This window comes from Bombyx mori, chromosome 18, assembly GCF_030269925.1.
Source record: "Bombyx mori chromosome 18, ASM3026992v2".
NCBI classification, from domain to species: domain Eukaryota; kingdom Metazoa; phylum Arthropoda; class Insecta; order Lepidoptera; family Bombycidae; genus Bombyx; species Bombyx mori.
The window spans coordinates 12,541,864-12,566,964 of record NC_085124.1 but is presented as its reverse complement, the minus strand read 5'-3'; the positions used below and the strand labels follow the sequence as shown (position 1 = coordinate 12,566,964).

General features: G+C 37.3%; 1 protein-coding gene across 4 annotated transcripts in view; it reads right to left on the bottom strand.

Moving 5' to 3' along the window:
* The window catches only part of LOC101735517 (potassium voltage-gated channel protein eag), a 43,418-nt gene extending 19,026 nt beyond the window's left edge, over nucleotides 1-24,392 (bottom strand). For 2 of the 4 annotated variants that reach the window (XM_021349367.3, XM_012692217.4), the window contains exons 1-4: nucleotides 23,988-24,386; nucleotides 9,270-9,400; nucleotides 5,666-5,786; nucleotides 5,198-5,310 (exon numbers count right to left, since the gene is read on the bottom strand). In XM_021349367.3, the coding sequence (XP_021205042.2) occupies nucleotides 5,198-5,310; nucleotides 5,666-5,786; nucleotides 9,270-9,348 (313 nt within the window). In that variant the 5' untranslated portion in view covers nucleotides 9,349-9,400; nucleotides 23,988-24,386. Of the gene's footprint in view, nucleotides 1-5,197; nucleotides 5,311-5,665; nucleotides 5,787-9,269; nucleotides 9,401-23,987 lie in introns of all 4 variants that reach the window. The other 2 variants (XM_021349369.3, XM_062673749.1) reach the window with 2 other exon arrangements.
* Nucleotides 24,393-25,101: the final 709 nt, after the last annotated feature.

Here is a 25,101-nt window from a genome sequence, read left to right as displayed (position 1 = left end):
TTTTTAGCAAAAGTTAGCAATAATTGATGGAAGTTTGGACTAGATTTTAGTTAGCAACGGTACGAACACAGTAAGGCTGGTGGTTGTAGCTAAATATAGCTAAATGTTAATCTCGGACTTTTTTAGAGAAGTTTAATTTTATCGATATTTAATTGTACACAAATTTAAAAGGTAATAAAATAAATTGATTCCACAACAATTCAAATACCAAAATCGAATTAAGATATAAAATTGGACTTAACAAAATATAATAAAAAAAAAAGAGAACAAAAATATCTGTTATAAATAATAAATACATTAAAAATAGATATAGATATATCTATATCTGTTATATCTATATCTATATCTGTTATAAAATATGACACAAACATACTTAAAATGAGAATGTTTACAAATACATTTTAATACATGGGTGAACATTTTTCTATACGGAGCGGAGACCTGGACCCTTAAAGCGGCTGATCGCAAACGCGTGGATGCTTTTGAGATGTGGTGCTGGAGAAGAATGCTCCGGATACCTTGGACAGCGAAGAGAAGCAATCTGTCTATCTTAGACCAACTGCAGATCAAGACTAGACTATCCACACTCTGCCTTCGCCGCGCACTCGAGTACTTGGAGAGACTATTCGTGACAGGGAAGATCGAGGGAAGAGACCGCGCGGGCGCAGTCCGACAGTGGTTCGACCAAATCCGCACCACACTAGAGATTCCATTCCACGACGCCCTTCATGCGGCCAATGATCGGAGGCGCTGGCGGGACATCACAAGGAGCAAAATCCTGTCGACATATTATGGTCACGACCCTCAGCAGTCAGGAAACGACGCGAGGAGAAGGAATAATGTTAAAAGAATTTACTAACAAAATATTTGTATTAAATTAATGTGCTGATTTTTAAATAATAACTAGAAATTATAAAATATATTAAGATATAATCTACATACGTTCTATATATAAATTAATACCACCACTTTGAAAATATAATTGTAATTATGTACCTTTACGTCCGTGAAAAGAACTTTGGCCTAGTGGTGGAACTAAAACAAGCACAGTTGTTTCAAGGTTTTTGAATCACACCCGGGTTGCTTTTTACAGTAATTGTAGAATAGGAGGGTGGGGGGTGGTGGGTGGGTAATGTCTATTTTATTGTGGACTGCACGCGCCTCCCTTCCGACCTTCAAGCGACGTCCGTGGCATAGGAAAATTATTTTCGACTTGTATTTCTGTAACATCAGACTGCAATGTTTATGTTAATTAGGACTGTCTGGTACGTTTTTTTCTTCCACAGTAATCGCGGAAGATATTCATTTGTATATATTTGAAATAATCGAATCCTACCTTCAAGATTTGAGCCCTGGAGTGTTCGCATTAATCAAAATGGACTCCTACAGCACACGGGTATTATTATAATATTACAATTGTATCATGCTGCCAATATTATGGTCGACTAATACTGCGCTAATGATCAGAATTAAAATTGTTTTCGTTCGTTTATCACATATATATATAAATGAATCCCTATTTCCCTTGGTCACGACATCACGCGCGAACAGCAGGACCGATTGCGCTAATTCTTTTTTTGTTGTGTTTCTTACTTCCAGGAGAAGGTTCTTAAGAAAGAAAAAAATAAGAAAATTTCGTAGAAAATTAAGAAAGTTATAAAAACTTAATCACCATATGAAATTTTCTAATGTAACCTTACGGCGTTTGACATAACATTGAGAAAGCGTGCTGCAAATATCCTCAAAGAGGATGTAAAAAAAAACAGAATTTCACAGTTCACGGCAAACCGTTGCTATTGGGCCAATAAACGTGGTGTGCCAATATTGCAAGGCATTTAAGTATAAAAATGAAGCTCCTGGATCTGTGGGAGCGGTCAAGTCAAATTGACTCAATTGCACCGCCACCGGAGTCACTAAATTCATGGGTTTGGAAATGGGATATTCATTGGAAATGAACCAGATTCTAAACATTTTTGACTCATATCCAGCAATACAATAATTCCTTTAAAATTACGTCATTAGCAGATACAAAAGTTAAAATTATGCTAACTTTCAAGGTAAGTAAGTATATTGAACTTTTACCAACACCTGTCTGTTGCAAAATACGTTGGCGGGCTTCAATTGAAATGGTGTATCAAATGAAAGGGCGTAAAGTATTTTTGTAGCTTACGAATTTCCAGAAGCAGCCGGAGGTGACTAGGCAATAGATAGGGGATACTTTGTCAGTACTTTAAAGTATTTTGAGAGCCACGTGGTAGAACCTAATGGTAGTACTACAAACAATCCGTTATAAAATATCCTATATTACATTTTTTATTTTTTATTGCTTAGATCGGTGGACGAGCTCACAGCCCACCTGGTGTTAAGTGGTTACTGGAGCCCATAGACATCTACAACGTAAATGCGCCACACACCTTGAGATATAAGTTCTAAGGTCTCAGTATAGTTACAACGGTTGCCCCACCCTTCAAACCGAAACGTATTACTGCTTCACGTCAGAAATAGGCAGGGCGGTGGTACCCACCCGCGCGGACTCACAAGAGGTCCTACCACCAGACGCAAATTATAATTAAAAGTCAATAAAATCAAGAATAAGTGACAGCCTCCGAAGCGAAGCGAGAGCGGGTCGCTAGTTGCTTATATACCGATCTATGATCCAAGAAGATAAATGTAAGAAAAAGCTCAGACTTTTGACTAACTTAAAGTTCGCGAGTTGTTTAAGTTTTAAGCTTAGTAAAATTTTTCGTTATGTTCAATTCGATTTTCTCTATAATTGTACGTGCGTTTTTTTAACTTAAAGTATCTTCCTCTTGTGGTCGTGTCCGTGTAATTACTTAATTCAATTATTAAAGTTTGTATTTGATTAGCGCCGTGTTGCCAGCGTTAAAAAAGACCGAGCGCCGGCCGTGTCCTCTCGCGGGAAACAACGCCATTGTAATTGGATTTATTGTGTACGGTACTTGTTCACGGGAATAGTGTTTTTGACAGAATGCGAGAGCTCGAATTAAACGTTTATTTTTATTGAGAGAGAAATAAGGAATAATAATAATGAATTTATTGTACACAAAAAAAGCAACGCGAAACATTAAATACAAAAAATAAATATTCTCGTCCAGACAACCATCAGGTGGACAAGATATATATAAAAATATAAATATATATATACACATACACACACACATACATATATATGCACATACATATAACTAGTCCGGCTATAAATACTGTTACATAAAAGCTTTTGTTTTTTTCAACTTTTTAATTATTTTGAATTTGGAAGACGTATATTATGTTAAAAACATTTTTCGATTTGCGCCAAGAGCGCCGAGAGCCGAGTTTTACAAGTCTATCTCTTTGGAATGTAGTTATTGAGTAATTAAGTAAACTATAGGAATCTCATTGTTTGCCTTAACTAATAAGAAGTCACATGGCAAGGAGACGCTAAAACATAATAATATTTTTTTAAAACAAAATTTATTTATTTGTATACGGATCGCCAGCGTTATTTACGTTATCAGCAATCTCAGAATATATCAGATGAAGACGGACTATGAAAAATAAAAGCTGAAAACAAGAGACGGAGCTTGAGGTTCAATGACCTATTGCCTGGATGGTTATCTACCGTAATTTTGCCGATTTCTGTTGTTTTGATGTGAAAGGTAGCTCAGTCGTAATACAAATGCGAATTCGAGCCCACGTCTCTGTTATTTATATATATTTTTTATGAAGGAATGATTACTGGTGACCCTTAGGCCATTTCAGTTTCACTAAGAAAAGTGGGCGAGCAAGGGCTCAGCCAAGAGGGGTGGGATTTGCTAACAGCTACCATGACTAGTTGCTTCACGAATGGATTTACTACCGGATCGGAATCGCGACCCGCTGAGAAGAATCGGCGAGAAACTCAGCGGGCTGATGTTTAGGTTAGGTTGCACGTCGAACTCTTTGCCGATTTCGACGAGTACGGTTACCGGGGTCCCTAAGCCTGCTCCTAACGTTAGAGCTGAAGGCGTCTAATGCAAGAGTTATTGGATCTGATGGATCCGTAAGGACGTGTCTAGGGCATCGACAATGACTGGCTCCTGCGTGATCAGGATTCAGGGAGTAGTCAGCGGCGGCAACGATAAGATCTCTGTCATCTCTAATCACTAGGTACATACCAAGCAGGTTATGTAGCGTGATCGTTATTTTATCGAGTAGTTTTCATATTAGGTCCCCTAAATGTATATATACAGTAGAATTAACATAAGTAATTAACAAACGGAAAGAAAAATATGTCTCCTTCAAGCGCGTCTAAGGTTACAGACTGTTTAGTTCCATTAGCCTTGTGTGGGCGGCTCTTAATCCTAACAATCGATAAATTACTATTCCAACTGAACTTAATGATGAATACTGTATGTATTTACATGTATTTTATTTATTTTATGTATTTTACTTCGCTTGCTCAAACAAATCGAAGGCTGTTTTATTTAGGATTTCGTTAAAGACGTGTTAGTTAAGGATAAAAAAACATTATTGTTGGTAGTGGTATTAATGCGTATTGTGAGTCCGCTAATGTTGGTAGCATCTTGCCAATCTTTGCCGCAAAGAAAATGTGCGTTCTGTTTTGACATGCTACATAAAATAATTGAGTATACCTACCTATATAACCACACCTTCAGAACCTATAAAAGAGATTGCTTGTAGAAGTAGACAATCTCTTGTGGTATAGGACTAAGACGATCCAGATGTTGATTGTCTGAGTAATTTTATTGTCTCACGAGCAAAAAAGTCCTCGAGCAACTTAAAATTAAAACATTTTGAAAAGTATACCGATCAATGATGTCAATGCTCTCATCTACTTTACAAGCTCTTCAGGTGGGAAGGGGACAAAGCATCCCTTCTCAATCCCCATCAAAACTTTTTTACCCATAGAACCTATTCTGGTCTAAATTTTTACAGTACAGCGCCTGCCCTTGCCTTCAGATCGAAACGCATTACTGCTTCACGGCAGACATAGGTAGGGTGGTGGTACCTATCGGTGCGGACTCACAAGACGTCCTAAGACCAGTAAATTAGCGTTCAATTTATCTTTAAATCAGTTAAATTTAATTGGTAAAAACAATTAGCTTCGTATTTACTCTTAAGATTTAGAGGAATCTTTTGAGAAAAGGAATCATAATAGTATGTACATGTATTTGTAGGTAGTAGTAGTACTTACTGTTCTTCTTGTACAGTAGTATCTCAAACTGATCCGCCAGGTGGTGGTCCAGAGCTCGGTCGATTCGCTCTATAGCTTCTTTTTCCGTTAGCTCGCCGTACATCCACGTGCATCTGAACGAAACAAGGTTTAAAGATCAAAGCGTTATATTCATAAATAAACAGTTTAAAAAAACTAAAAAAATACGCTTTTATAGAAAATCCAACTAAAAAATAGAAAATAAATTTTAATAAATTTGAATTGAAAATAGTGTAAGAAAAAAATGATTTTATTGTAAAAAAACGTGGGGTGCTTTTCAGGATATTATCAAAATAATCCTTCTTGTCATATATATTCATAAAAAAATTATAACTACTGATACCATGCACCCCACGGTTTCTGAGAGAGTTTGTCAATACTGGCCCTAGCAAGAGCAGTGTTTCGCAGAGTTTACCAGCGGAATTGCAATGAAGATAATCTGGTAGTCACCTGCAGGACTTTTGCATGACCTCGGCCCGATTGTAGCCGCTCATCTTGCAGAAGGTTTCGTTGCAGTACACGATCGGATAGTCCACGATCTGCGCGTTCGCCAGCAGGAAGCTGCTGTCTGCTGTAAATAAGCAACCGCTTCAAAAGCCGCATCATTCGTTTTTTTTTAATTGCTTAGATGGGTCGAAGAGCTCATAGCCCACCTGGTGTTAAGCGGTTACTGGAGCCCATAGACATCTACAACGTAAATACGCCACCCACCTTGAGATATAAGGTCTAATAAGTATAGTTACAACGGCTGCCCCACCCTTCAAACCGAAACCGATTACTGCTTCACGGCAGAAATAGGCAAGGTGATAGTACCTGCCCGTGCGGACTCACAAGAGGTCCTACCACCAGTAGTTACGCATAATTTGCGGGTTGATTTTTATTACACGATGTTATTCCTTCACCGTGGAAGTCAATCGTGAACATATAAGTACGTATTTCATTAGAAAAATTAGTGCGTCTTATACTTTAGGCCACGACGACTACATAAGTCAGATAATTCGATTTTAAGGGAATTCTTTGCGCGTTTTTGGTAATGAAACTCCTTCGAGCATTATTGCAATGTTGTCCGTTTCCAACCGTAAACATCTAGATTTACTAAATTTGCTGTTGTGGGTGTTACCGTGTTCCCGGTTCAGGTCCCGTCCTAACCACATACCAATATTCCTTTATGAGAATGTGTTAATTTTTGCCTCAATGGCGTCCCTGACACGAGAACTTAGCCGGCTACTCGTTACTTTTAACATCGGAATTTTCACGTTCGATCCATCGAGGAGTGTAGGGTTTTTACGTATACTTCTCGGTCAGAGTTACAGTCACCAAGCTGCATGCGGTGTTTGGTAGAGACTAATACTTCGACATAATGATTATGATCTTCTAGCGCTGTTGGTATTTTTTTTATTGCCTTTGTAGGCAGACGAGCATACGGCTCACCTAATGGTGAGTGGTTACCGTCGCCCATGGACTTCAGCAATGCTAGGGGCAGAGCCAAGCCGCTGCCCACCGCTTAATACTCTCCACAAACCTCGTTTGAAGAAGGACATGTCATAGCGCTCGGGAAACACCGTGGAGGGGAGCTCATTCCATAGCCGGATGGTACGTGGCAAAAAAGACCTCTGGAAACGCACTGTGGATGATCGCAGTGGCTCCAGGTAGTATGGATGAACTCTACTCCGGTGGCGGGCGGTGCGATGGTAAAAACGAGATGCCGGTATCATCTCGAACAATTCCTCAAAGCACTCCCCATCGAACATACGGTGGCATAGCCGTTTAATTTCGTTTTTAATACTATGCCAACATCAAAGGAGTATTTATATTTTTCGTACTCCAACTCTTGGATGAGTTAAACTTGAATTTTATTAGGATACCGATCCATGCATTCGTAATGCAGTCATAAAAACGAAATATTTAAAGGGCCGACTGCCGGCTCGCCTTAGGAATTCAGGGCGAGAAAAATGTCTGCCCCCGAGTAGGGTCTAATCAATTTATTCATGAAATTACTGTAATTGTATTCTTGAGTTTAAGTTTTCAGGAACGTCCTACAGTTATTTTAGAAGAGTCCAGTTTCTGCTCGTGATACAGGTCTTTGCTAGGCTACGAATGACCAGCGCACTGTAGACCGGTGTTTCCCAACGTGGCATCCACACCCCACAAGGGGCCAATTTCATAATTAAGGGGGGGGGGAGGGTTTGTCAATCGCACAAAATTAATATATAAAATCTGTATTAAAATTATTTAGAAATTGAATTTGAATTTTTTATATATATTTTGAAATATTACTTACTGTATTTTAATAACAATTCCATAGTGATTCCTACCTAAAACTTATAATTTATGTTTCTTAAGTGAACAAATCAAATTTTTAATGTTAAAAATTATGTATGGGGTGGGCGCATCAACAGTTTAGAAATGTTACAGTGGGGCATGGTACAAAAAAGGTTGGGAAACACTGCTGTGGACGATGCTGACTGTTCCTTTATATTCAAGGGTGTTAATAGATTTAATAAGTAGAGAGAGAGGCCACTTGTCGTCTAGTAGGTCTAGTAGCAAAAACGTCTAAAAGCCGACTGTCGCGGGAAACATTTCGAGGGGTGAAAGGTCTTTTCGCTTAAGATTAGATATTTTTGAAACTTTACAAAAGAGCCATTTAAAGCTTAAAAGGGGTTCGTGGAATGGGATGGGATGGGATCCCAGCTGAAGACGTTTTTTTAACATGTTATTTTTAGGGTGGGATCCCATTACATGTTATTTTTTTCCCATCCCATCCTATTCTACGAAGCCCTTCATGCGGCCAATGATCGGAGAAAGATTGAAAATTGGTAAAAAAATATTATGTTAAATAAACGTCTTCAGCTATTTGAATAGTGTAAAAATAATTGAAGTTCAATTAAAACTATCGAATTGTTGATGCTAACAGCAATTAAAAGGGGTTGATGCTAACAGCAATTAATAGGGACCTTTAATTACAATGTCGTGTATTAAGCGAAATGTGGCTTAGGCAAACAACCTTTCACCGCTCGATTTCATGATTTGTAATTAAATGTTTGGTCAGGCTTTCAAAAATCTGCTACCAGAGAATCCTCACCTACTACGGTCACATTGCCCGCCGATAGCCGAATAACTTAGAATGAGTGATTGTGACGGACAAGGTGGTAGGAAAGAGACCACGCGCCTGATCACCTAGTCGCTGGTGTGACCAAATAACCACCCTAACTGGGCTGCCAGTCGCAACTACTCTACGAGAAACTGAGGAATGGAAGAGGTGGAAACAGATCACGAGACAGGCCATAGTTAAGTTTCAAGGACACGACCTTCAGTAATGAAGAAAGCGATGAAGAAGAAGAATTAAATCTATATAGTAATATTATAAAGCTGAAGACTTTGTTTGTTTGAACGCGCTAATCTCAGGAACTACTGGTCCGATTTGAGAAGTTCTTTCAGTGTTAGATAGCCCATTTATCGAGGGAGGCTATAGGCTATATAACATTACGCTAAAACCAATACGAGCGGAGCACTAATAACCTCCTCTTTTGAAGTCGGCTAAAAAGCATGATTTTGGTACTACAAATAGCTCCTTAACATTCTATTATGCAAAAATATACTTACTTCTACGTAAATGAAGTCGCGGGTATATTTTTTTTATTTTTTTATTGCTTAGATTTGTGGACGAGCTCACAGTCAACCTAGTGTTAAGTGGTTACTGGAGCCCATAGACATCTACAAGGCAAATGCGCCACACACCTTGATATATAAGTTCTAAGGTCTCAGTATAATTTAGCGTTATACCAAACCTATTTCTGCCGTGAAGCAGTAATGCGTTTCGGTTTGAATGGCGGGGCAGCCGTTGTAACTATACTGAGACCTTAAAACTGATATCTCAAGGTGGGTGGCGCATTTACGTCGTAGATGTCTATGGGCTCCAGTAACCACTTAGCACCAGGTGGGCTGTGAGCTCGTCCACTCATCTAAGCTATAAAAAAAAAGTAACTATTCCACGCGGACGAAGTCGCGGACAAAAGCTAGTGTTTTATCAAAGGGATGATGAGTGTGTACTGACGCTGCGATGAGGAGCGGCGGATGATGTTCTCGAGGAAGGTGTTCTGCGGGGCCACCAGCCCCCGGCGGCCGCCCGGCATGCCGCTGCCTCACCGCCCACCTCACATGCCTCACCGAACACACGCACACCATCTGCATAAAACATTATCACTATATTAACATGTAAAGTAATGTATAGAGTAAGTTTTTTATAGATACCGAATTCGGTAGCCGGATTTTTTTTAATTTATTTAACTTAGGTTTTTTTCCTACCTAAGCTGATAGCCTTGAGAGGCTATTTCAGCGTAACCTTAACTAATAGGTGAGCTCACAGGGCTCAAACCTGACGACGTTGCTAACACGAACCCTAGCAAAAGCCGTGCTTCGCAGAATCTACCACCGGATCGAAAACGCGACCCACTGAGAAGATCCGACGAGAAACTCAGTGGGCTGTGTCTGTGGATTAATTTATTCGTCGAGCACTTCGTCGCAAGCGACGGATTCGACGAAGACGATGATCGGTGCTTGAGGTTACCTATGCCTAAAATTGTCAAACATATATTGATATTAACATGTAAACATCCCGAATGTATCTAAAGTAAGTCTTTTATAGATACCGAATTCGGTACCTGGATATTTTTTAAATTTATGTACCTATGTCTGAAATTGTCAAACACATATTCTGATATTACCATGTAATGTACCACGTAATGTAATCCCGAATGTATATAAAGTAAATCTTTTCTAGATAGCGAATAGTCGAAATTTATTTTTATTGTTGCTGAAAACTGTCAAACACATGTTCTGATATTAACATGTAAGCATCCCGAATGTATGTACCTAAAGTAAGTCTTTTATAGATAGCAAATTCGGCACCCCTTTTTTTTTGGTCAGGAGAAAATCGCCGGAAGTCCTCCCCTGGGGATGGAGGGCGGGGCATATCGGGGTCGAACTGACTAAAACCTCCTGTCGCTCAACAACCCACGTCCGAACCTCGCATGAGACAGAACTATTTATGCTGAAAATTGTCAAACATATATTCTGGACACATGTTATATCTGTTTATTGGTTAGTTTGTCGAAGCTGAAACGGCTGACCCAATTCTGAATAATAATTGATCCGGAATAGAAAACAGATACATTATAATTTGCGTAATTACTGGTAGTAAATGCGTCTTGTGAGCAATACTACCTTGCCTATTTTCGTAGCGAAGCAGTAATGCATTTGAAAGTATCCATTATAGCACGGGGTCTGGTTCCTAAATTCCAAATTGTAGCCATGGTGTGGTTTAATATAATAATTGAGTCACGTTGTTTGTATATTTTAGAAATACAGACCTAAAATTTTCGAACCATCGATGAGAAGTATTACTGTAAAATTATCGCGCCTTTAAAATTGAAGTGGCCTAAAAATATCAAGATTTTTTTAAATTTAATTTTAATTAAATTAAAAATGAAATTCAATAAATTTAGTTAGAAAAGAATAAGGTACATTTTCCGTCATTTTTGAATCAAGCGCATACCTTAAGCTTAAGGCTTTAAGGACTAAAGTAATAAAATCAAAACTGAAAAATTACAATTCTTCAATTACTTTTATGGCGTTTACGAAAAAACAAGTATTTTGGATTAAGTAACTTCAATTCTGAAGGTGCCTTATAATAATTCAACAACCCTATGCATGTAGCAACCCTATAAATGTTCTGTTGATGAAAACAAAAAAAAACAATGAAAAAAATAGCTTTGTCTCATTTTTGTTTTGTTTGGGGTTAGCTCGAGAATGATACCGTTCGATTCACGCTAGTTTAAATCAGTGATATAATTTGACTTAGCTATTACAGGGTTTTCCAGAATTCCTTAAAATAAAATCATTTTCAAATAGTAAAATTTGGTACTTCTCATATACATAGTTATATCTACGATTTTAAATAATTCGTTGGAAGTAACATATGGTCTGTATTTGACGTTTATCAAATCAAGTGGCCTTCAAGGAGAAGATTTTTTTTTGTTTCTTTGTGGAAGTCGCAAGACCATTAGCTACCATTATTACCTACCATATATACCATATATAGCATTTTTTTTTTATTGAATTGTAGATCAAAAACAAAAATAATCAATCTGTAAAATACTTTATTATCACTATCGATTACTAAATCTACATCATTATCATCATCGTCATCATCAGCCCAGTTATCCACTGCTGATCTAGCTCTCTGTCACATCTTCGTTGTCTTCATATTATTAATATATTTACTGTGAACGTTTGTATGTTTGTCAATTACGAAAAAAGTAGATTAGCGCATTTGGATGAGATTTTGCACAAAGATTGTTCATAACCCGCATTAACAGATAGGATACTGTTATCATGGTACTTGACTTGATCCGGATAGCACCAGATTTTATGTACCAAAGGTTTTAAAAATCGACTAATTTATGGATCAGAGTGACATAAGCCGTCCATAGAGGTAGCCCGCTGAGTTTCTCACCGGATCTTCTCAGAGGGTCGCGATTCCGATCCGGTGGTAGATTCGATGTACTGTTCTTGCTGGAGCAGATGTTAGCAAATTCTTCCATGCTGATCAATCTATACTAATATATAAATCTACAGTGGTTTTTACGGATGTTCCGTTATAACTACTGAACCGTGCATCCGATTGACTTGAAACTTGGTATCCATGTAAAAAATGCATGTACTTAATGGATAGGCTAATATTTATATGAGTGTTGGACCCCCTACACCAGTTGCGGGGGCGTTAATGATGAGAATCTTTGTCGGGGTGAGAAATAATAATGTTAATTTTAAATGGCCAGCGAAGCGGACGGGTACAGCTAGTTATTTATAAAGGGAAAATGAAACCTGTAGGCTTAGTGCGAGTTTCAAAAATCGAATCGAATGACTCGCATCGAGTGTACGCTCTTCACGGTGAAACGTGCGGAGCTTTGAGTGCGAGTTACTCGATTTGCAGGACGTTTATTCATCTTGAGAAGCAATAATTTTTTCTTTTATATTGGTAGCACGCAAGGTTTTTTTTAAGGCGTTTAATTGAAATGCCAAGCTTTCTAACGATATTTATAATTAGTCGGGTAATGGGTAATGTACCTGTGCTTAGTGCGAGTTTTTTTTAATTACTCCATCGATGTTAATGTTATGTTTAATTTGTGTGAGGTTGTATCAGTGCCACCTAGTGGTAAGCTTATGAATCTCATTTTGTGGGAGAGAGAAGGTTTGTTTATGTTGCTGTCTCATGTATCGAATAGCTTTACTGAAGTGAGGCTCTCGATTATTGTATGTGCGAGTGCGAGTTGCAAATTAATGGATTTTGAGAGTATTTCTTCACTTTCAAGCAAGTTAAGTAGTCACTAAAAATTTTGCCGTGAAACCAATACAATATCAAGATTTTTTCTTTCGTTTTTAATAATAATGTTGTTTTTTAAGGTTTTATCTATTCTAATGGTTTATACACATATATTTTTTCGGTTAGAAAATTTTATAGGCGTCTAGCTAGTTGTAAATACATATTTATTCTTTGCTTTTTCATTTAATTCTTATTAAATCATTGCTTTTTTTTAAAGAGTTGTTTGATGAGAGAGAGAGTGAGATAGAGTTGTTTTTTTTATTGCTTAGATGGATGGACGAGCTCACAGCCCACCTGATGTTAAGTGGTTACTGGAGCCCATAGACATCTACAACGTAAATGCGCCACCCACCTCGAGATATAAGTTCTAAGGTGTCAGTATAGTTACAACGGCTACCCCACCCTTCGAACCGAAACGCATTACTGCTTCACGGCGGAAATAGGCGTGGTGGTGGTACCTACCCGTGTGGACTCCCAAGAGGTCCTACCACCAGTGAAAGAGTATTCTTTATTGTACACAAAATGAATAAATATTGTGAAACATTTTTCCTTCGTCTTATCGCTAAGAGTGATCTCTTCCAGACAACCATTAGATGGGCAAGAATAATTTCGAAATGAATTGCACACTGTGTACCTATCTATTATAGAAATATATACACACGCGCACACACACACACACACACACGCGCGCGCAATATGCATATTTACAGGTACATACGTACAGATTTATATTTATAAATTATATAGAAATTTGAACAATGTAATAATGATTTTGCTTCTTTACACATTTATAAATAAGGATGGCATCCATCCATCGTAATAATTTTAGTATATTTGGGCCACCTAATGAAGATCATCAACACTATTACCGTAAATACAATGTAAATGATTAAACCTATGTAAAACATAATTTCTTTAATTAAAAAAAGCTGAAATAATTACCTATTCCAAGATTAATTATGTTAAGTATGTCTAAATATGTAATTACAATTAAATAAATTCTATAATAAACTTCTAATTCTAATATTTCTATTAAAGTTACTAAAAAAATATGTTTATGCTGGGCAGTTTTCGTGTATTTTAAAGGTTACGCCATTACGGCAAAGTTTGTTTACGAAATTGCACCCTTAGAATGGAAGTGGTATAACTAAAAAAATTAAGATTAGTTTTATATTTCAAAACACTTATGTATTATTATTAAGAACCTACATTTTAAGTAGGTAATACGTGAAGCAAAAATGTTGTACTCCTTTTTACGAAAATTGCGCGGACGGAGAAGTATGAAATTTCCCACACTTATAGAGAATATAGAGAAGTAGTGCAGATTGCTAATTTTTTTTTAATTGTGCATAAGCAATAAAAAAATAAACTAAATGAATAAAAAAACCTTACACACATTACCATGTATTCGACACACACACACATGCATTTATACTTTTTTTGTTTATTGATTTATCAATCTGTGGTCAAATTGAGAATAGATTAATATTTTTTGTCTTTAATATTATTTTTCTATAATGTAGCCTTGGCGACATAGAGCAATGATTATTATAGAAATGATGATAATAGAAAGGTGACAATAGAACTATAATAATGTTCAAACTTAAAATTTAAATAAATTATGGTCAAATTTCGACCACTGGACTACCATTAGTAGATAATAATAAAATCATTTATTGCCTTTCACACAGATTTAGATTATTACAGGCAGCCTACAAGGAAACAACAAAAAAACAAAACACTATTATATCATTTCTGGCAAGCAGCTCAACATTTGCACTTGTATATTATTAATAGGAATTTTATTAAGAATATTGACAATTTATGAGGAATTTGTCAAGTACGGATTAGTTATAGATATATGTAGTTACATATTGTAAATTAAATTAGTTTTATAAGTGCAATAAAAAATAATTTAAATGATAAAATGATAAAGCCATACCTTTTTCCAATGTGACGATTAGAGGATATCCTGTTATTCTTTTCTATATTATTCTATCAGCTTATAAAATTAAACAGTCTCTTTTAGTCTAGAAAAGGACAAAGTACTCTTTCTGTCTTTTTCAAATAAAATGGCATGCCTTAAAGTGTTTAAACCGAAAAACTAAAAAAATACAATTATTGTGTTACAATATTGAAGTTTACCAGAAACTAAGAATTTTGGGTTGAGCCACTTTAATTCTAAAGGTACAAAATAGTATTGAACACGTGACATTACCCGAATAATTTTGAAAGTAGTCGGTTCCCATTAAAATGCTGTTAAAATGCGTTGTATTTCATTTAGACGGTCTAATGCCAAAACATCACGTGCTACCAATATACGAGAAATAATATTATTGCTGCTCTCGGTGAATAAACGCCCTGCGAAGCGAGTAGCATATCTCAACCATGGAGTTAATAAGTACATCTCAACTCACACTCACAATTCTTCATTTTTCACCGTATAGAACGTAAACTCGATTTGATTTTGATTTATTCATTTACAATTGAACAACTAGGAAAAAAAGATGAAAAGACATTTTGGAGGGACCGCGAGGAGCTAAATTGTGTGAATTGTTTTATTTTGTCTATTTAATGTTTCTTAGTTAATGCGTATTTAATATTTCTTCGTGTATAAGTGTAATTTTGAGACCGTCCTGGCCTAAAGGTTAAGGCGTCCGGTGTATTCGTATCTTGCAATGCACCGGTGTTCTAATCCCGCCGGCGGGTATCAATTTTTCTAATGAAATACGTACTTATCAAATGTTTACGATTGACTTTCACTGTAAAGGAATAGCATCATGTAATAAAAATCAAACCCGCAAAATTAATTTTTGTAATTACTGGTGGTAGGACGTCTTGTGAGTCCGCACGGGTGGGTACCACCACCCTGCCTATTTTTGCCGTGAAGCAGTAATGCGTTTCGGTTTGAAGGGCGGGACAACCGTTGTAACTATACTGAGACCTTAGAACTAATATCTCAAGGTGGGAGGCGGCATTTGCGTTGTAGATGTCTATGGGCTCCGGTAACCACTTAAGATTAGGTGGGCCGGGAGCTCGTCCACCCATCTATGCAATAACAAAGTAACGTGGGTTTATTAACTGTTTAGTATCTGTGAAAGTGCGAAAATTTAAAAAAATTAAACAAAACCGCTGGACGTAGCCTCTCGAAGTCTTCGAAAAGGTCCACTGAAAAAAATCTCAGTATATAATCAGCATTTTGCAGAGATTATATTTTATCCCATATTATCTGATCTCATTTCATTTCATTCCATGCCAATTGATTAATGCTTCAAATTAATCAAATCCATTTCATTCCATATTATCATTTTTCATAAAAAAAGATTAGGCTTTATGGCATGATACTTTTGCCTCTCTAGTTGGAAAAATAGAACTACTAAAGAAATACTCGATCGAAACGTTAAAACCCACTAATTTGTAACACGCACTCGCACAAATGTCATTCGTGGTACTCATTTCGGTAAAATTACTCGGTTACGAGATCACAACGTTAATATGAACTCGCACTCACAAAATAACACCGGGTACGTTTGCCGCTAGGGGCGCTGTTCCAATTGCATACAAATTTGAGCAAACTGGCTCGCTATCGAGAGCGTTACAAAACTCGCACTAAGCACACTGATCAAACTGCACGGCGCGTCTTAAAACCACATTTAGCAACTTGCATGATAAATTGTTTACATTTAAACAAAACATTGTGAATTGAACCTGCAAACAATGTAGGTACCCTTCGAGTAAAAATTATTAGTTTAATTTGCATATTTACGTGAGTAAAGTCTATTATCGTTGGGAAATTACATTCGCGTGTGCCGTAGAAGATTGACAGATTGTTCCAATTTACGTTTTAATTATTTTGATTTTTTTTCCCAAAGGAGACTCGCCCAAGGAGAGTTGAGACCAAAATCTTGACATTAATTGGGACAATTTTTTTAATTGCTTAGATGGGTAGACGAGCTCACAGCCGACCTGGGGTGAAGTGGTTACTGGAGCCCATAGACATCTACAACGTAAATGCGCCACCCACCTTGGGATATAAGCTCTAAGGTCTCAAGTATAGTTACAGCGGCTGCCCCACCTTTCAAACCGAAACGCATTACTGCTTCGCGGCAGAAATAGGCAGGACGGTGGTACCTACCCGGACGGACTCACAAGAGGTCCTACCACCAGTAATTACGCAAATTATAATTTTGCGGGTTTCACTTTTATTACACGATGCTATTCCTTCACCGTGGAAGTCAATCGTGAACATTTGATGAGTACGTATTTCATTAGAAAAATTGGTACCCGCCTGGGATTCGAACACCGATGCATCGCTCAACACGAATGAACCGGATGTCTTATCCTTTAGGCCACGACGACTTCAAAATTTCTTAAATGCTCTCGATTTTGAAATATACGCTTTGACCGAGAAAGTTTTATGTGCGGCGCGTTATAGAGTTGCTTCATTTGAAGATGGATTCATCTATCTTATTACCTTAACCCAGTCTATTCATCACTTAATATGAAGTTACAAGTATGCGACTCAGACAGCATTGAGCTACGAATTCTATTATTGTGATCTCTCACTCATAACTTTTACTTTGGTTTACTAATGTCTATGATCTTCTGCAGGGGAAGAAGTTCGTGAAGCTAAATAGTAAACTTCAACGGTGATGCAGTGAATGGGGATGCATCCATCTGAGTAAGGGAAAATGAACACTAATAAAAAGATATAGTTAAGACGAGTGTTCCTCACGTTATGACATGTTATTAAAAAAGCTAAGTTTTGTTTGAAAAGTAAAACATACCATGGACCGGACTAGTTGAAGAAGAAGCCATGGCGACCACTCACCATCAGACCGACCTACGCTGCTACTGCTTACGAACGCAATAAAAAAGTTAAATATTCCTATATATTTATATATTTATTTTATAGTTATAAATAATGGTGTCATTAATAAAATATCAGAACCTACTAGCTTACGTTGCTACACGGGATAGCGTCTCACGTAATATACATATTACACACACACACGCACCCGTACACACACACGTACGTACTATATTCTTACAGATCGCTCTTCCAGGTTAACTTACTTTACCTGGTGACCTAGCACTGAACCACTGACTTTTGTAACACAGGTTTTCCTAGCATAAAAGTCAGGGAATATTGTTATTGTATACCTCATAAAAAGCCATGTCTATTATTATACTAGTTTTAAGAATTCTTGTACGTGTTTGTATTTTAAGAGGCTTGAATAAATATTGTTATAAAAATATTATATTATTATTTACAAACCGAAATAAATTTAAATAACACGCAATGTACTGTGTTACTCATTCGTTAGAATTTTCCCTATCTCTCAGCAGCGCTTTGGTAAATTATCTCAGAGCGGGATCGAATACGCGTTTCATTGCGTAATTCAATGATTAGATGAAAAGTCCCGTTACGAGTTTATTAAAGGTTCGTTCAAATATGTGTCGAAGTGTCAGACTCTCTTTGTAGGCAGAAAACTCACGTATTGAGGTCACGTTGACTCACCTACTTAGATTTTATGCTAGATATCATACGGATCGATAGAAATGGTATTACTCATTATTATCATCATTGAAATATTTACTGAAATGTACAAATATAGAAGGTGTGCTAAATAACACAAAATTATGTTCATTGAGAGCTTTTTTTGTTGATAAACGGTAGAGGTAGGGTTGTCCAAAATTATCTTATAATACTATATAATCTATCGTAAGTTTTACTACAAATAATTCAGACTAATCTCGCGAGCTGAAACTCAGTTTCTGATGATGATGCTACCAGTTCAATGGCTTCCCAGCTCATTCTCCACGGTGATAATCATATCAATACGAAGGCAGCTTATTATAAAAACATAACTAAATATTTGTGTAAATACAAATATTCAAGATGTAACGTGTGCATTTCAAGATTTGACATTGTTTATTAGAAAATATTTCACTTATCAATAAATCACGGCCCAAGTAAATTAACACTTGCAATGGTTTTTTTTTGCACGTCCGTTGATTATGTTCGTATATTTTCACGAGACTTAAAGAGAAATAGTCGAATTCTGAATTATTTACCTTCGTACCGGAATATGTGACGACTTGGCGGCCGAAACAGCCACGTCGGTACCTACCTACCGAATATCCATTTTACTTAGGAAAATTAATAATTTTTGAGTTTTTTTCATTTTTACAACATGACGTTATTTTATTATTTGTTTTTATCGTTAAAGTCGGTCGTGTACGTGTTAAGATCACGGGATTTGAAAGCCGACGTAATCTCATCACTTGATAAGGGTACGAGCATCTCATGTATATTCCAATGCGACGTTTTTATTGCTTTGGTGGGTGGATGAACTCGCGGTTCACCTGGTGTTAAGTGGTTATCGGCCCACATAGACATCTACAACGTAAGTGCCGCCACCTTGAGACATGAGTTATAATGTCTCCGTATTGACAGTACGGATAAAGGAGTTTGTTTTGTATGTATGATTCACTAGTAGTCTTAGGGACTATACCAGCTAAGCATTACTAGGTGAGCTTATAGGGTTCAATCTGAGAGCTTGTCAACACTGGCAACGTAAGCGCCGCCATCCAACTCGTGACATGAGTTCTAAGGTCGCAAAATCGAAACGCATTAAGTATGTACTGTTTCACGGCAAAAATAGATAGACTTAATACTTCCTGTAAATCTTGGTGTGGGTATACGACAATGAGAAGATCTTCCACCGAGCAGATGTAATTGCTCGGTAGGCCAAAGTCCGATTAATTTTTTTCACGATTGAAGCTTTACTGGTGGCCCGGGGGCCTTTCCAGTTTCACCCGTGCAGGTGGGCGAGCAAACGCTCAGCCAGGAGGGGCGGGATTAGCTAACAGCTGCCCGAGCGCCTCCGAAAGTCCGAATGTTGTTCTTCGGAACTTGTATATATGCAAGCTTATCTTGAAAATGTCGTAAGCGAGACTAAAACATCTGTCTAATATCTTGCTACCCACCACATGTTTATTTGATAAATCATAAAGGCCGTTAAACATACCGTATTTTATAAAGATCAAATCTTCGGGTTTCATTGTGCTTTCCAATTTAAGCGAAATTAAAGTTAAAGTTATTAGGGAAACATTGTGATGACTTCGCAATGTCTTCGTTTACGAGCTGAATATTTTAGTATATTTGGGTAAGGGTTCAATGTATTCCGGCGTAGATTAGAAAAGGGCCAGTGATGGTTGCGGCGTCAAAGAGAAACACTTTTCGTTTATTGACCGAGATTCTCACCAAAAGACGGCAAGGGCGATAAATTTTATTTTACAAGTCGGAACATTAAATTTTTAGTACATGTCATTGATAGAAGGATGTAGGGCGCGAAAATCTTGAAACAAAACAGTACAAACATCGACCTCATGTCTCAAGGCTTGATGTGCATGGAATTTGAGAACTACTTATTAGGTAAGGGGAGGAAACCTTTGATGAATTCAATTTTTATACTGAAACTTGTAATTAGTGATCTCTCTTTATAATTGTTCATTATATATAATTGAGTCCGTCCTAAGTACGTGGCAACACTTCGCTCATTCGCAGTAGGTAGGAAATTTTCGAATTCAAGACGAACAACGTATATCCGGTCCGCTATATATTTCATTAATTAAGAAAAGAGACTAATTATTGACTACCATGCTGTCACTTATTTTGATAATAAACAAAACGGAATATCGATTTTAATCAGCTTCAAAGTGAAGCAAGACGTCACTTGGCTACTGAGATTACTGCTAAAAGCAATCGCAATCAATTTGTGCATTTGTTCATCAGTGTGCTTAGTCCGAATTTTTTAACGTTCTCGATAGCGTAAAAGTTAACTCAAATCTGCATGCAGTTGGAACAGCGCCCCTAGCGGCAAATGTAGGTAAACGTAAACACCATACAAATTTGAGTTAACTTTTACGTTATCGAGAACGTTAAAAAACTCTCACTAAGCACACAGATCGTAAACGGTTGCCGCTGTTTGTGGAGAAAAATAATGCCACTAGCCACCATGTTTTATTTTTATTTTTTATTGCTTAGATGGGTGGACGAGCTCACAGCCCACCTGGTGTTAAGTGGTTACTGGAGCCCATGGACATCTACAACGTAAATGCGCCACCCACCTTGAGATATAAGTTCTAAGATCTCAGTATAATTACAACGGCTGCCCCACTCTTCAAACCGAAACGCATTACTGCTTCACGGCAGAAATAGGCAGGGCGGTGGTACCTACCCGCGCGGACTCACAAGAGGTCCTACCACCAGTAATGTTACCAAGGACTTTGCTTCAACACTCCTAAAGGACTTTGCAGTGCTCTATATACTGTGGTCACTCCTTCCGGACGGTACGTGGTATAATGACTATGTCATGAAATGCAATAAGTATCAACGAAGCGTTTTCCAGTAGTAGGAATCAAGCTGGGCCTTTTTAGTACGATAAAATGTCATAAATAAATCAAGGAAAAACAATTCATCTTAGCATTCATACCCGGAGGGGCAGAGACGAGTTACATAAGAAAACTGTGCAATAATTACAAACAATAGAATGGTTTATTATCATTTATCATAGCTGCTATCCGCACAATGTCCCGTGCTGCACGTAAAATTTGTTTTGATTAAAATGTATCAAGAAGCCAGAGTAATGAAAAAGTGAAAATAACAGTTGCTGTGATATGTTGAGCTTGGTGGGTTACGAGGCGTTGTTTTCATTTACTACTTCTGAATTATGGAGGGATTTACCCCCACTGAGTTTCTCGCCAGATCTTCTCAGTGCGTCGCGATACCAATCCGGTGGTAGATTCAGCGAAGCAATGCTAGGGCTAATATTAACAATTCTCTCAGGTTGAGCCCATGAGCTCATCTACCGGTCCGTGTGAAGTTGGCATAGCCCCTTAGGCTACCAACGATTAAGTAGGTAAAACATTATGGAAGGAACTATTCTGACCCTGAGTAGGATAGGTTCCCAATCGCTACAGTATTGCGTGGCTTGAATAAATTGACAGAACATACCTATTATTTTAAGCACCTGAAGGGAAAGTACTGAAGTTTCACTCGAAAGTACTCGAAATATATTTATTTTTTTATTGCTTAGATCGGTGGACGAGCTCACAGCCCACCTGGTGTTAGTTGGTTACTGAAGGACCGATGGGCCAGTAACTTGAGTTTAGCGAAGAAGTTCTTCTTTGGTGCCCAAGCCAAGGGATTAAATATTGGAGAACAAATTGCAACATTATATTTTATTGCACATCCATTCTTAGTTTCCTTAGTAGATGGAGTATGTACTCCTAGCTGTCTCCGCATGAGCAAAAACCGATGAAGTCAACGATTGCGTATTTAAATAGCATTATACTATTTGCCTATTATAGTCTACGTTGTCTAATGTAAAAAGTAATGTTTGTATATTTTTTTTTTATATTTTTTTTTCGGGCTCGCGCATCTTGTATCCTATTGAGTTGTGGCCGTACAAATGTATAGTATTTGTAAACAAAAAGAACAATGAAACAAAAAAAATATTAAAACTACCGTTACTGTTTATTCTCGATTTTATCTAAAGTGGTCGATGTTCACTTTGTGGTACAATATGCGCGGTATCCACCGCAAAAAAAAACATTTTTACAACAACAAAGTTCTTATATTTTAAACTGACACAGCTTCGCCCTTAGTGTTGTATTGATTCGTGAACCATACGTAAATATGTAGGTTTAAAACAAACAAAAAAAAACTACTAATTAAAAACCAAAAAATAATCTAAGGTATAGCGAGGATATTAGGCTAACGTAATAAAATTATGTGTGTTTGAAATTATGATGTGTGAAAATTTCAAGTTAATTGGACGTTTGAAGTCGGTGGAATTGGCATTAAAAGTATCGACTGTATAGATATTAGTTTTTTTTTTGTATTGCTTATATGTGTGTACGAGCTCACAGCCCACCTGGTGTTAAGTGGTTACTGGAGCCCATAGACATCTACAACGTAAATGCGCCACCCTCCTTGAGATATAAGTTCTAAGGTCTCAAGTATAGTTACAACGGCTGCCCCACCCTTCAAACCGAAACGCACGGCAGAAATAGGCGGGGCGGTGGTACCCACCCGTGCGAACTCACAAGAGGTCCTACCACCAGTAAAAAAAGATATATAAATAAAGACGGGTCAAGCAAATTAAAGGGTGATGATAAATAAAGGATGAGGTATATTATACCTATGAAAAAGGTTAAAATATATTTCAATGTACATATTTGTTTGTACATGCGCCATGATATGTCCTTCTTTAAACGAGGCTTGTGAAGAGTAACGGTAGGCAGCGGCTTGGCTCTGCCCTTAGCATTGCTGAAGTCCATGGGCGACGGTTACCACTCACCATCAGGTCGGCCGTATGCTCGTCTGCTTACAAGGGCAATAAAAAAAATGCAATTGTCGGATCCCGGTTTTTGATAAAGTACAATACTAAAGAGTAATAGGTAAATTAGCACCCAAGTCGTTTCAACAAATGTAGTACCTATTTCTAGACATAATCACATTGGAATATGATTGGAATTTACTAGTATGCATTTAATATTGAATAAGTAAAAACCCCAATATTTGTATTTGCGTGATTTGAGTTAAATTTGAAATATTAGAAAGCAAAAAATAAGAAATGTTTCCTTTTATGGTTTATATCCTTATTTAGAGGTCAGGTTTACAGAATAAATATTTTGTTCACATGAGAAAAATAGACTGGAGAAAACAACGTTAACAGAAAATGCTTTTCTTCTAGAAACTTCTTTTAGGAAAAGTCCGGATGATAATATTAAGAAGAATGCAAAGTGTCAATTTTTTATTTACATTTTCTATATTCAATAATTTATATACAGCCCGAATAGTATCTTTCTTTTTTCTTGGACATTATATGGATGGTTACTTTTTATTTTTGCCTCAAATTTAATGTAATTTAAAAAAAAACTGTCACTAACACAAACAAAAGATCCCATAAAGTCCTTAGTGAAAGAATATTAAGATCATATAGGCTTTGAATATTAGTATCTAAGAATCGATGCGTCCTAATAAATTGTTTTTGCACACATATATTACTTTTAAGTAGCTTAATATTAAAGATTTACTAACACGGTTATTTTCCTAGTATTTTTGTCGGAGTATGCCGTAACACCATAATTTTAGCTGTTCATTACCGCATTTGCAATAAATTCAGATCCGCTTTTGTTGTACGGAATTCAATGTATATTACGCATTGTTACTAAACCAAATTACAATAGTGACAAATTAAAAAAAAAATCTTCCTTCTTAACAAAATTGGATTCAAGTCGTGTCTGCTGAATGTTAATTTGTTATTCAAAACGCTAATAATCTAGCATTACGTTTCGTTCCTAGTTCTTACGTACCTACGCACTGATCCGTGCATTGAAGTGTTTTTCACGGTGTTTTCGTTTTGTTTCCGCTCAACTCTGGTCACTCAGTACCGGTCACTCATGAAAAGGGGGTCATTTTCTTGTTTCCGTGGTGTGTCGGTTTTTTATGGGGGGGTGAGCGATTGGTCGCGGTTGGTTCGCGGCGCCACTGACGGAATTGACGGCTTCGACGCAGCGACTCGGCTCTGACGCGCCTGCGCGATCCCCTACCGATTGAAGGAACGCAACTTAGGGACACTCACGGACACAGTGTACGGAAATACAAATGTATCACGTTCGTAAATAAATTACGCTGCAAACTTTAATCAACGTTTTTTTACGCTCCTCCCAAAGTTTTCGAATTCGTTTACGAGTAAAAGGAGATTTTCTTGTATTCTCCCAAACAATGAGGGTAGTTTTTTAATGAAATAAAATCCAATCAGTTTAATAAGATAACAGACTTAACAAGCGTTGTTCTTTTCTAAATTGAAACCCCTAAATGTAAGTCGTGTACTGTGGTCACAGATCGGCGTCTTGGTGACGTAATACGGCGACCACCAGTCTGTGGCCCACTGTCGGCAGACGACGGGTCGCCGGCCTCTGACATGTCACATTTCGACTCTGTGACTGTAAACTATATCGAAGATTTGCTGTGTCAACGTTGGTCAGCAACGTCATTGGTTGATTGACGTACACGCCGTGCTGCACCATAAGGCAACATGATAAATCGTTCCCTTGATTGGCCCTTCGGTCGAAAATATTAAGAGCCGTTTATCGGGAATCACTAGTTTTACTATCATATTTTATGAGTCACTGAATACGGCCAATAAGTACCTAGTCGTTTTTTTTTGCGTTATAAAAACGCAAATTCATGAAGACGTTAGGTGTTTTTATAGGAATCGAACTTCGATTTTATGTCTTTGCGATTTGTAAGTTTACAACTGTGCGAAGTATGTTTACCAATACTGTTTTATGAGTTCACCTGTAAACACAAGAAGCGGTTACTATGAAACATATATCTGTTAGATTATACCTACACGCTTCACCTCAATTTGCCTTCGCATTGTAGGTACTTATTATGTGATTTGCGTTGTCGCATTATAATAAT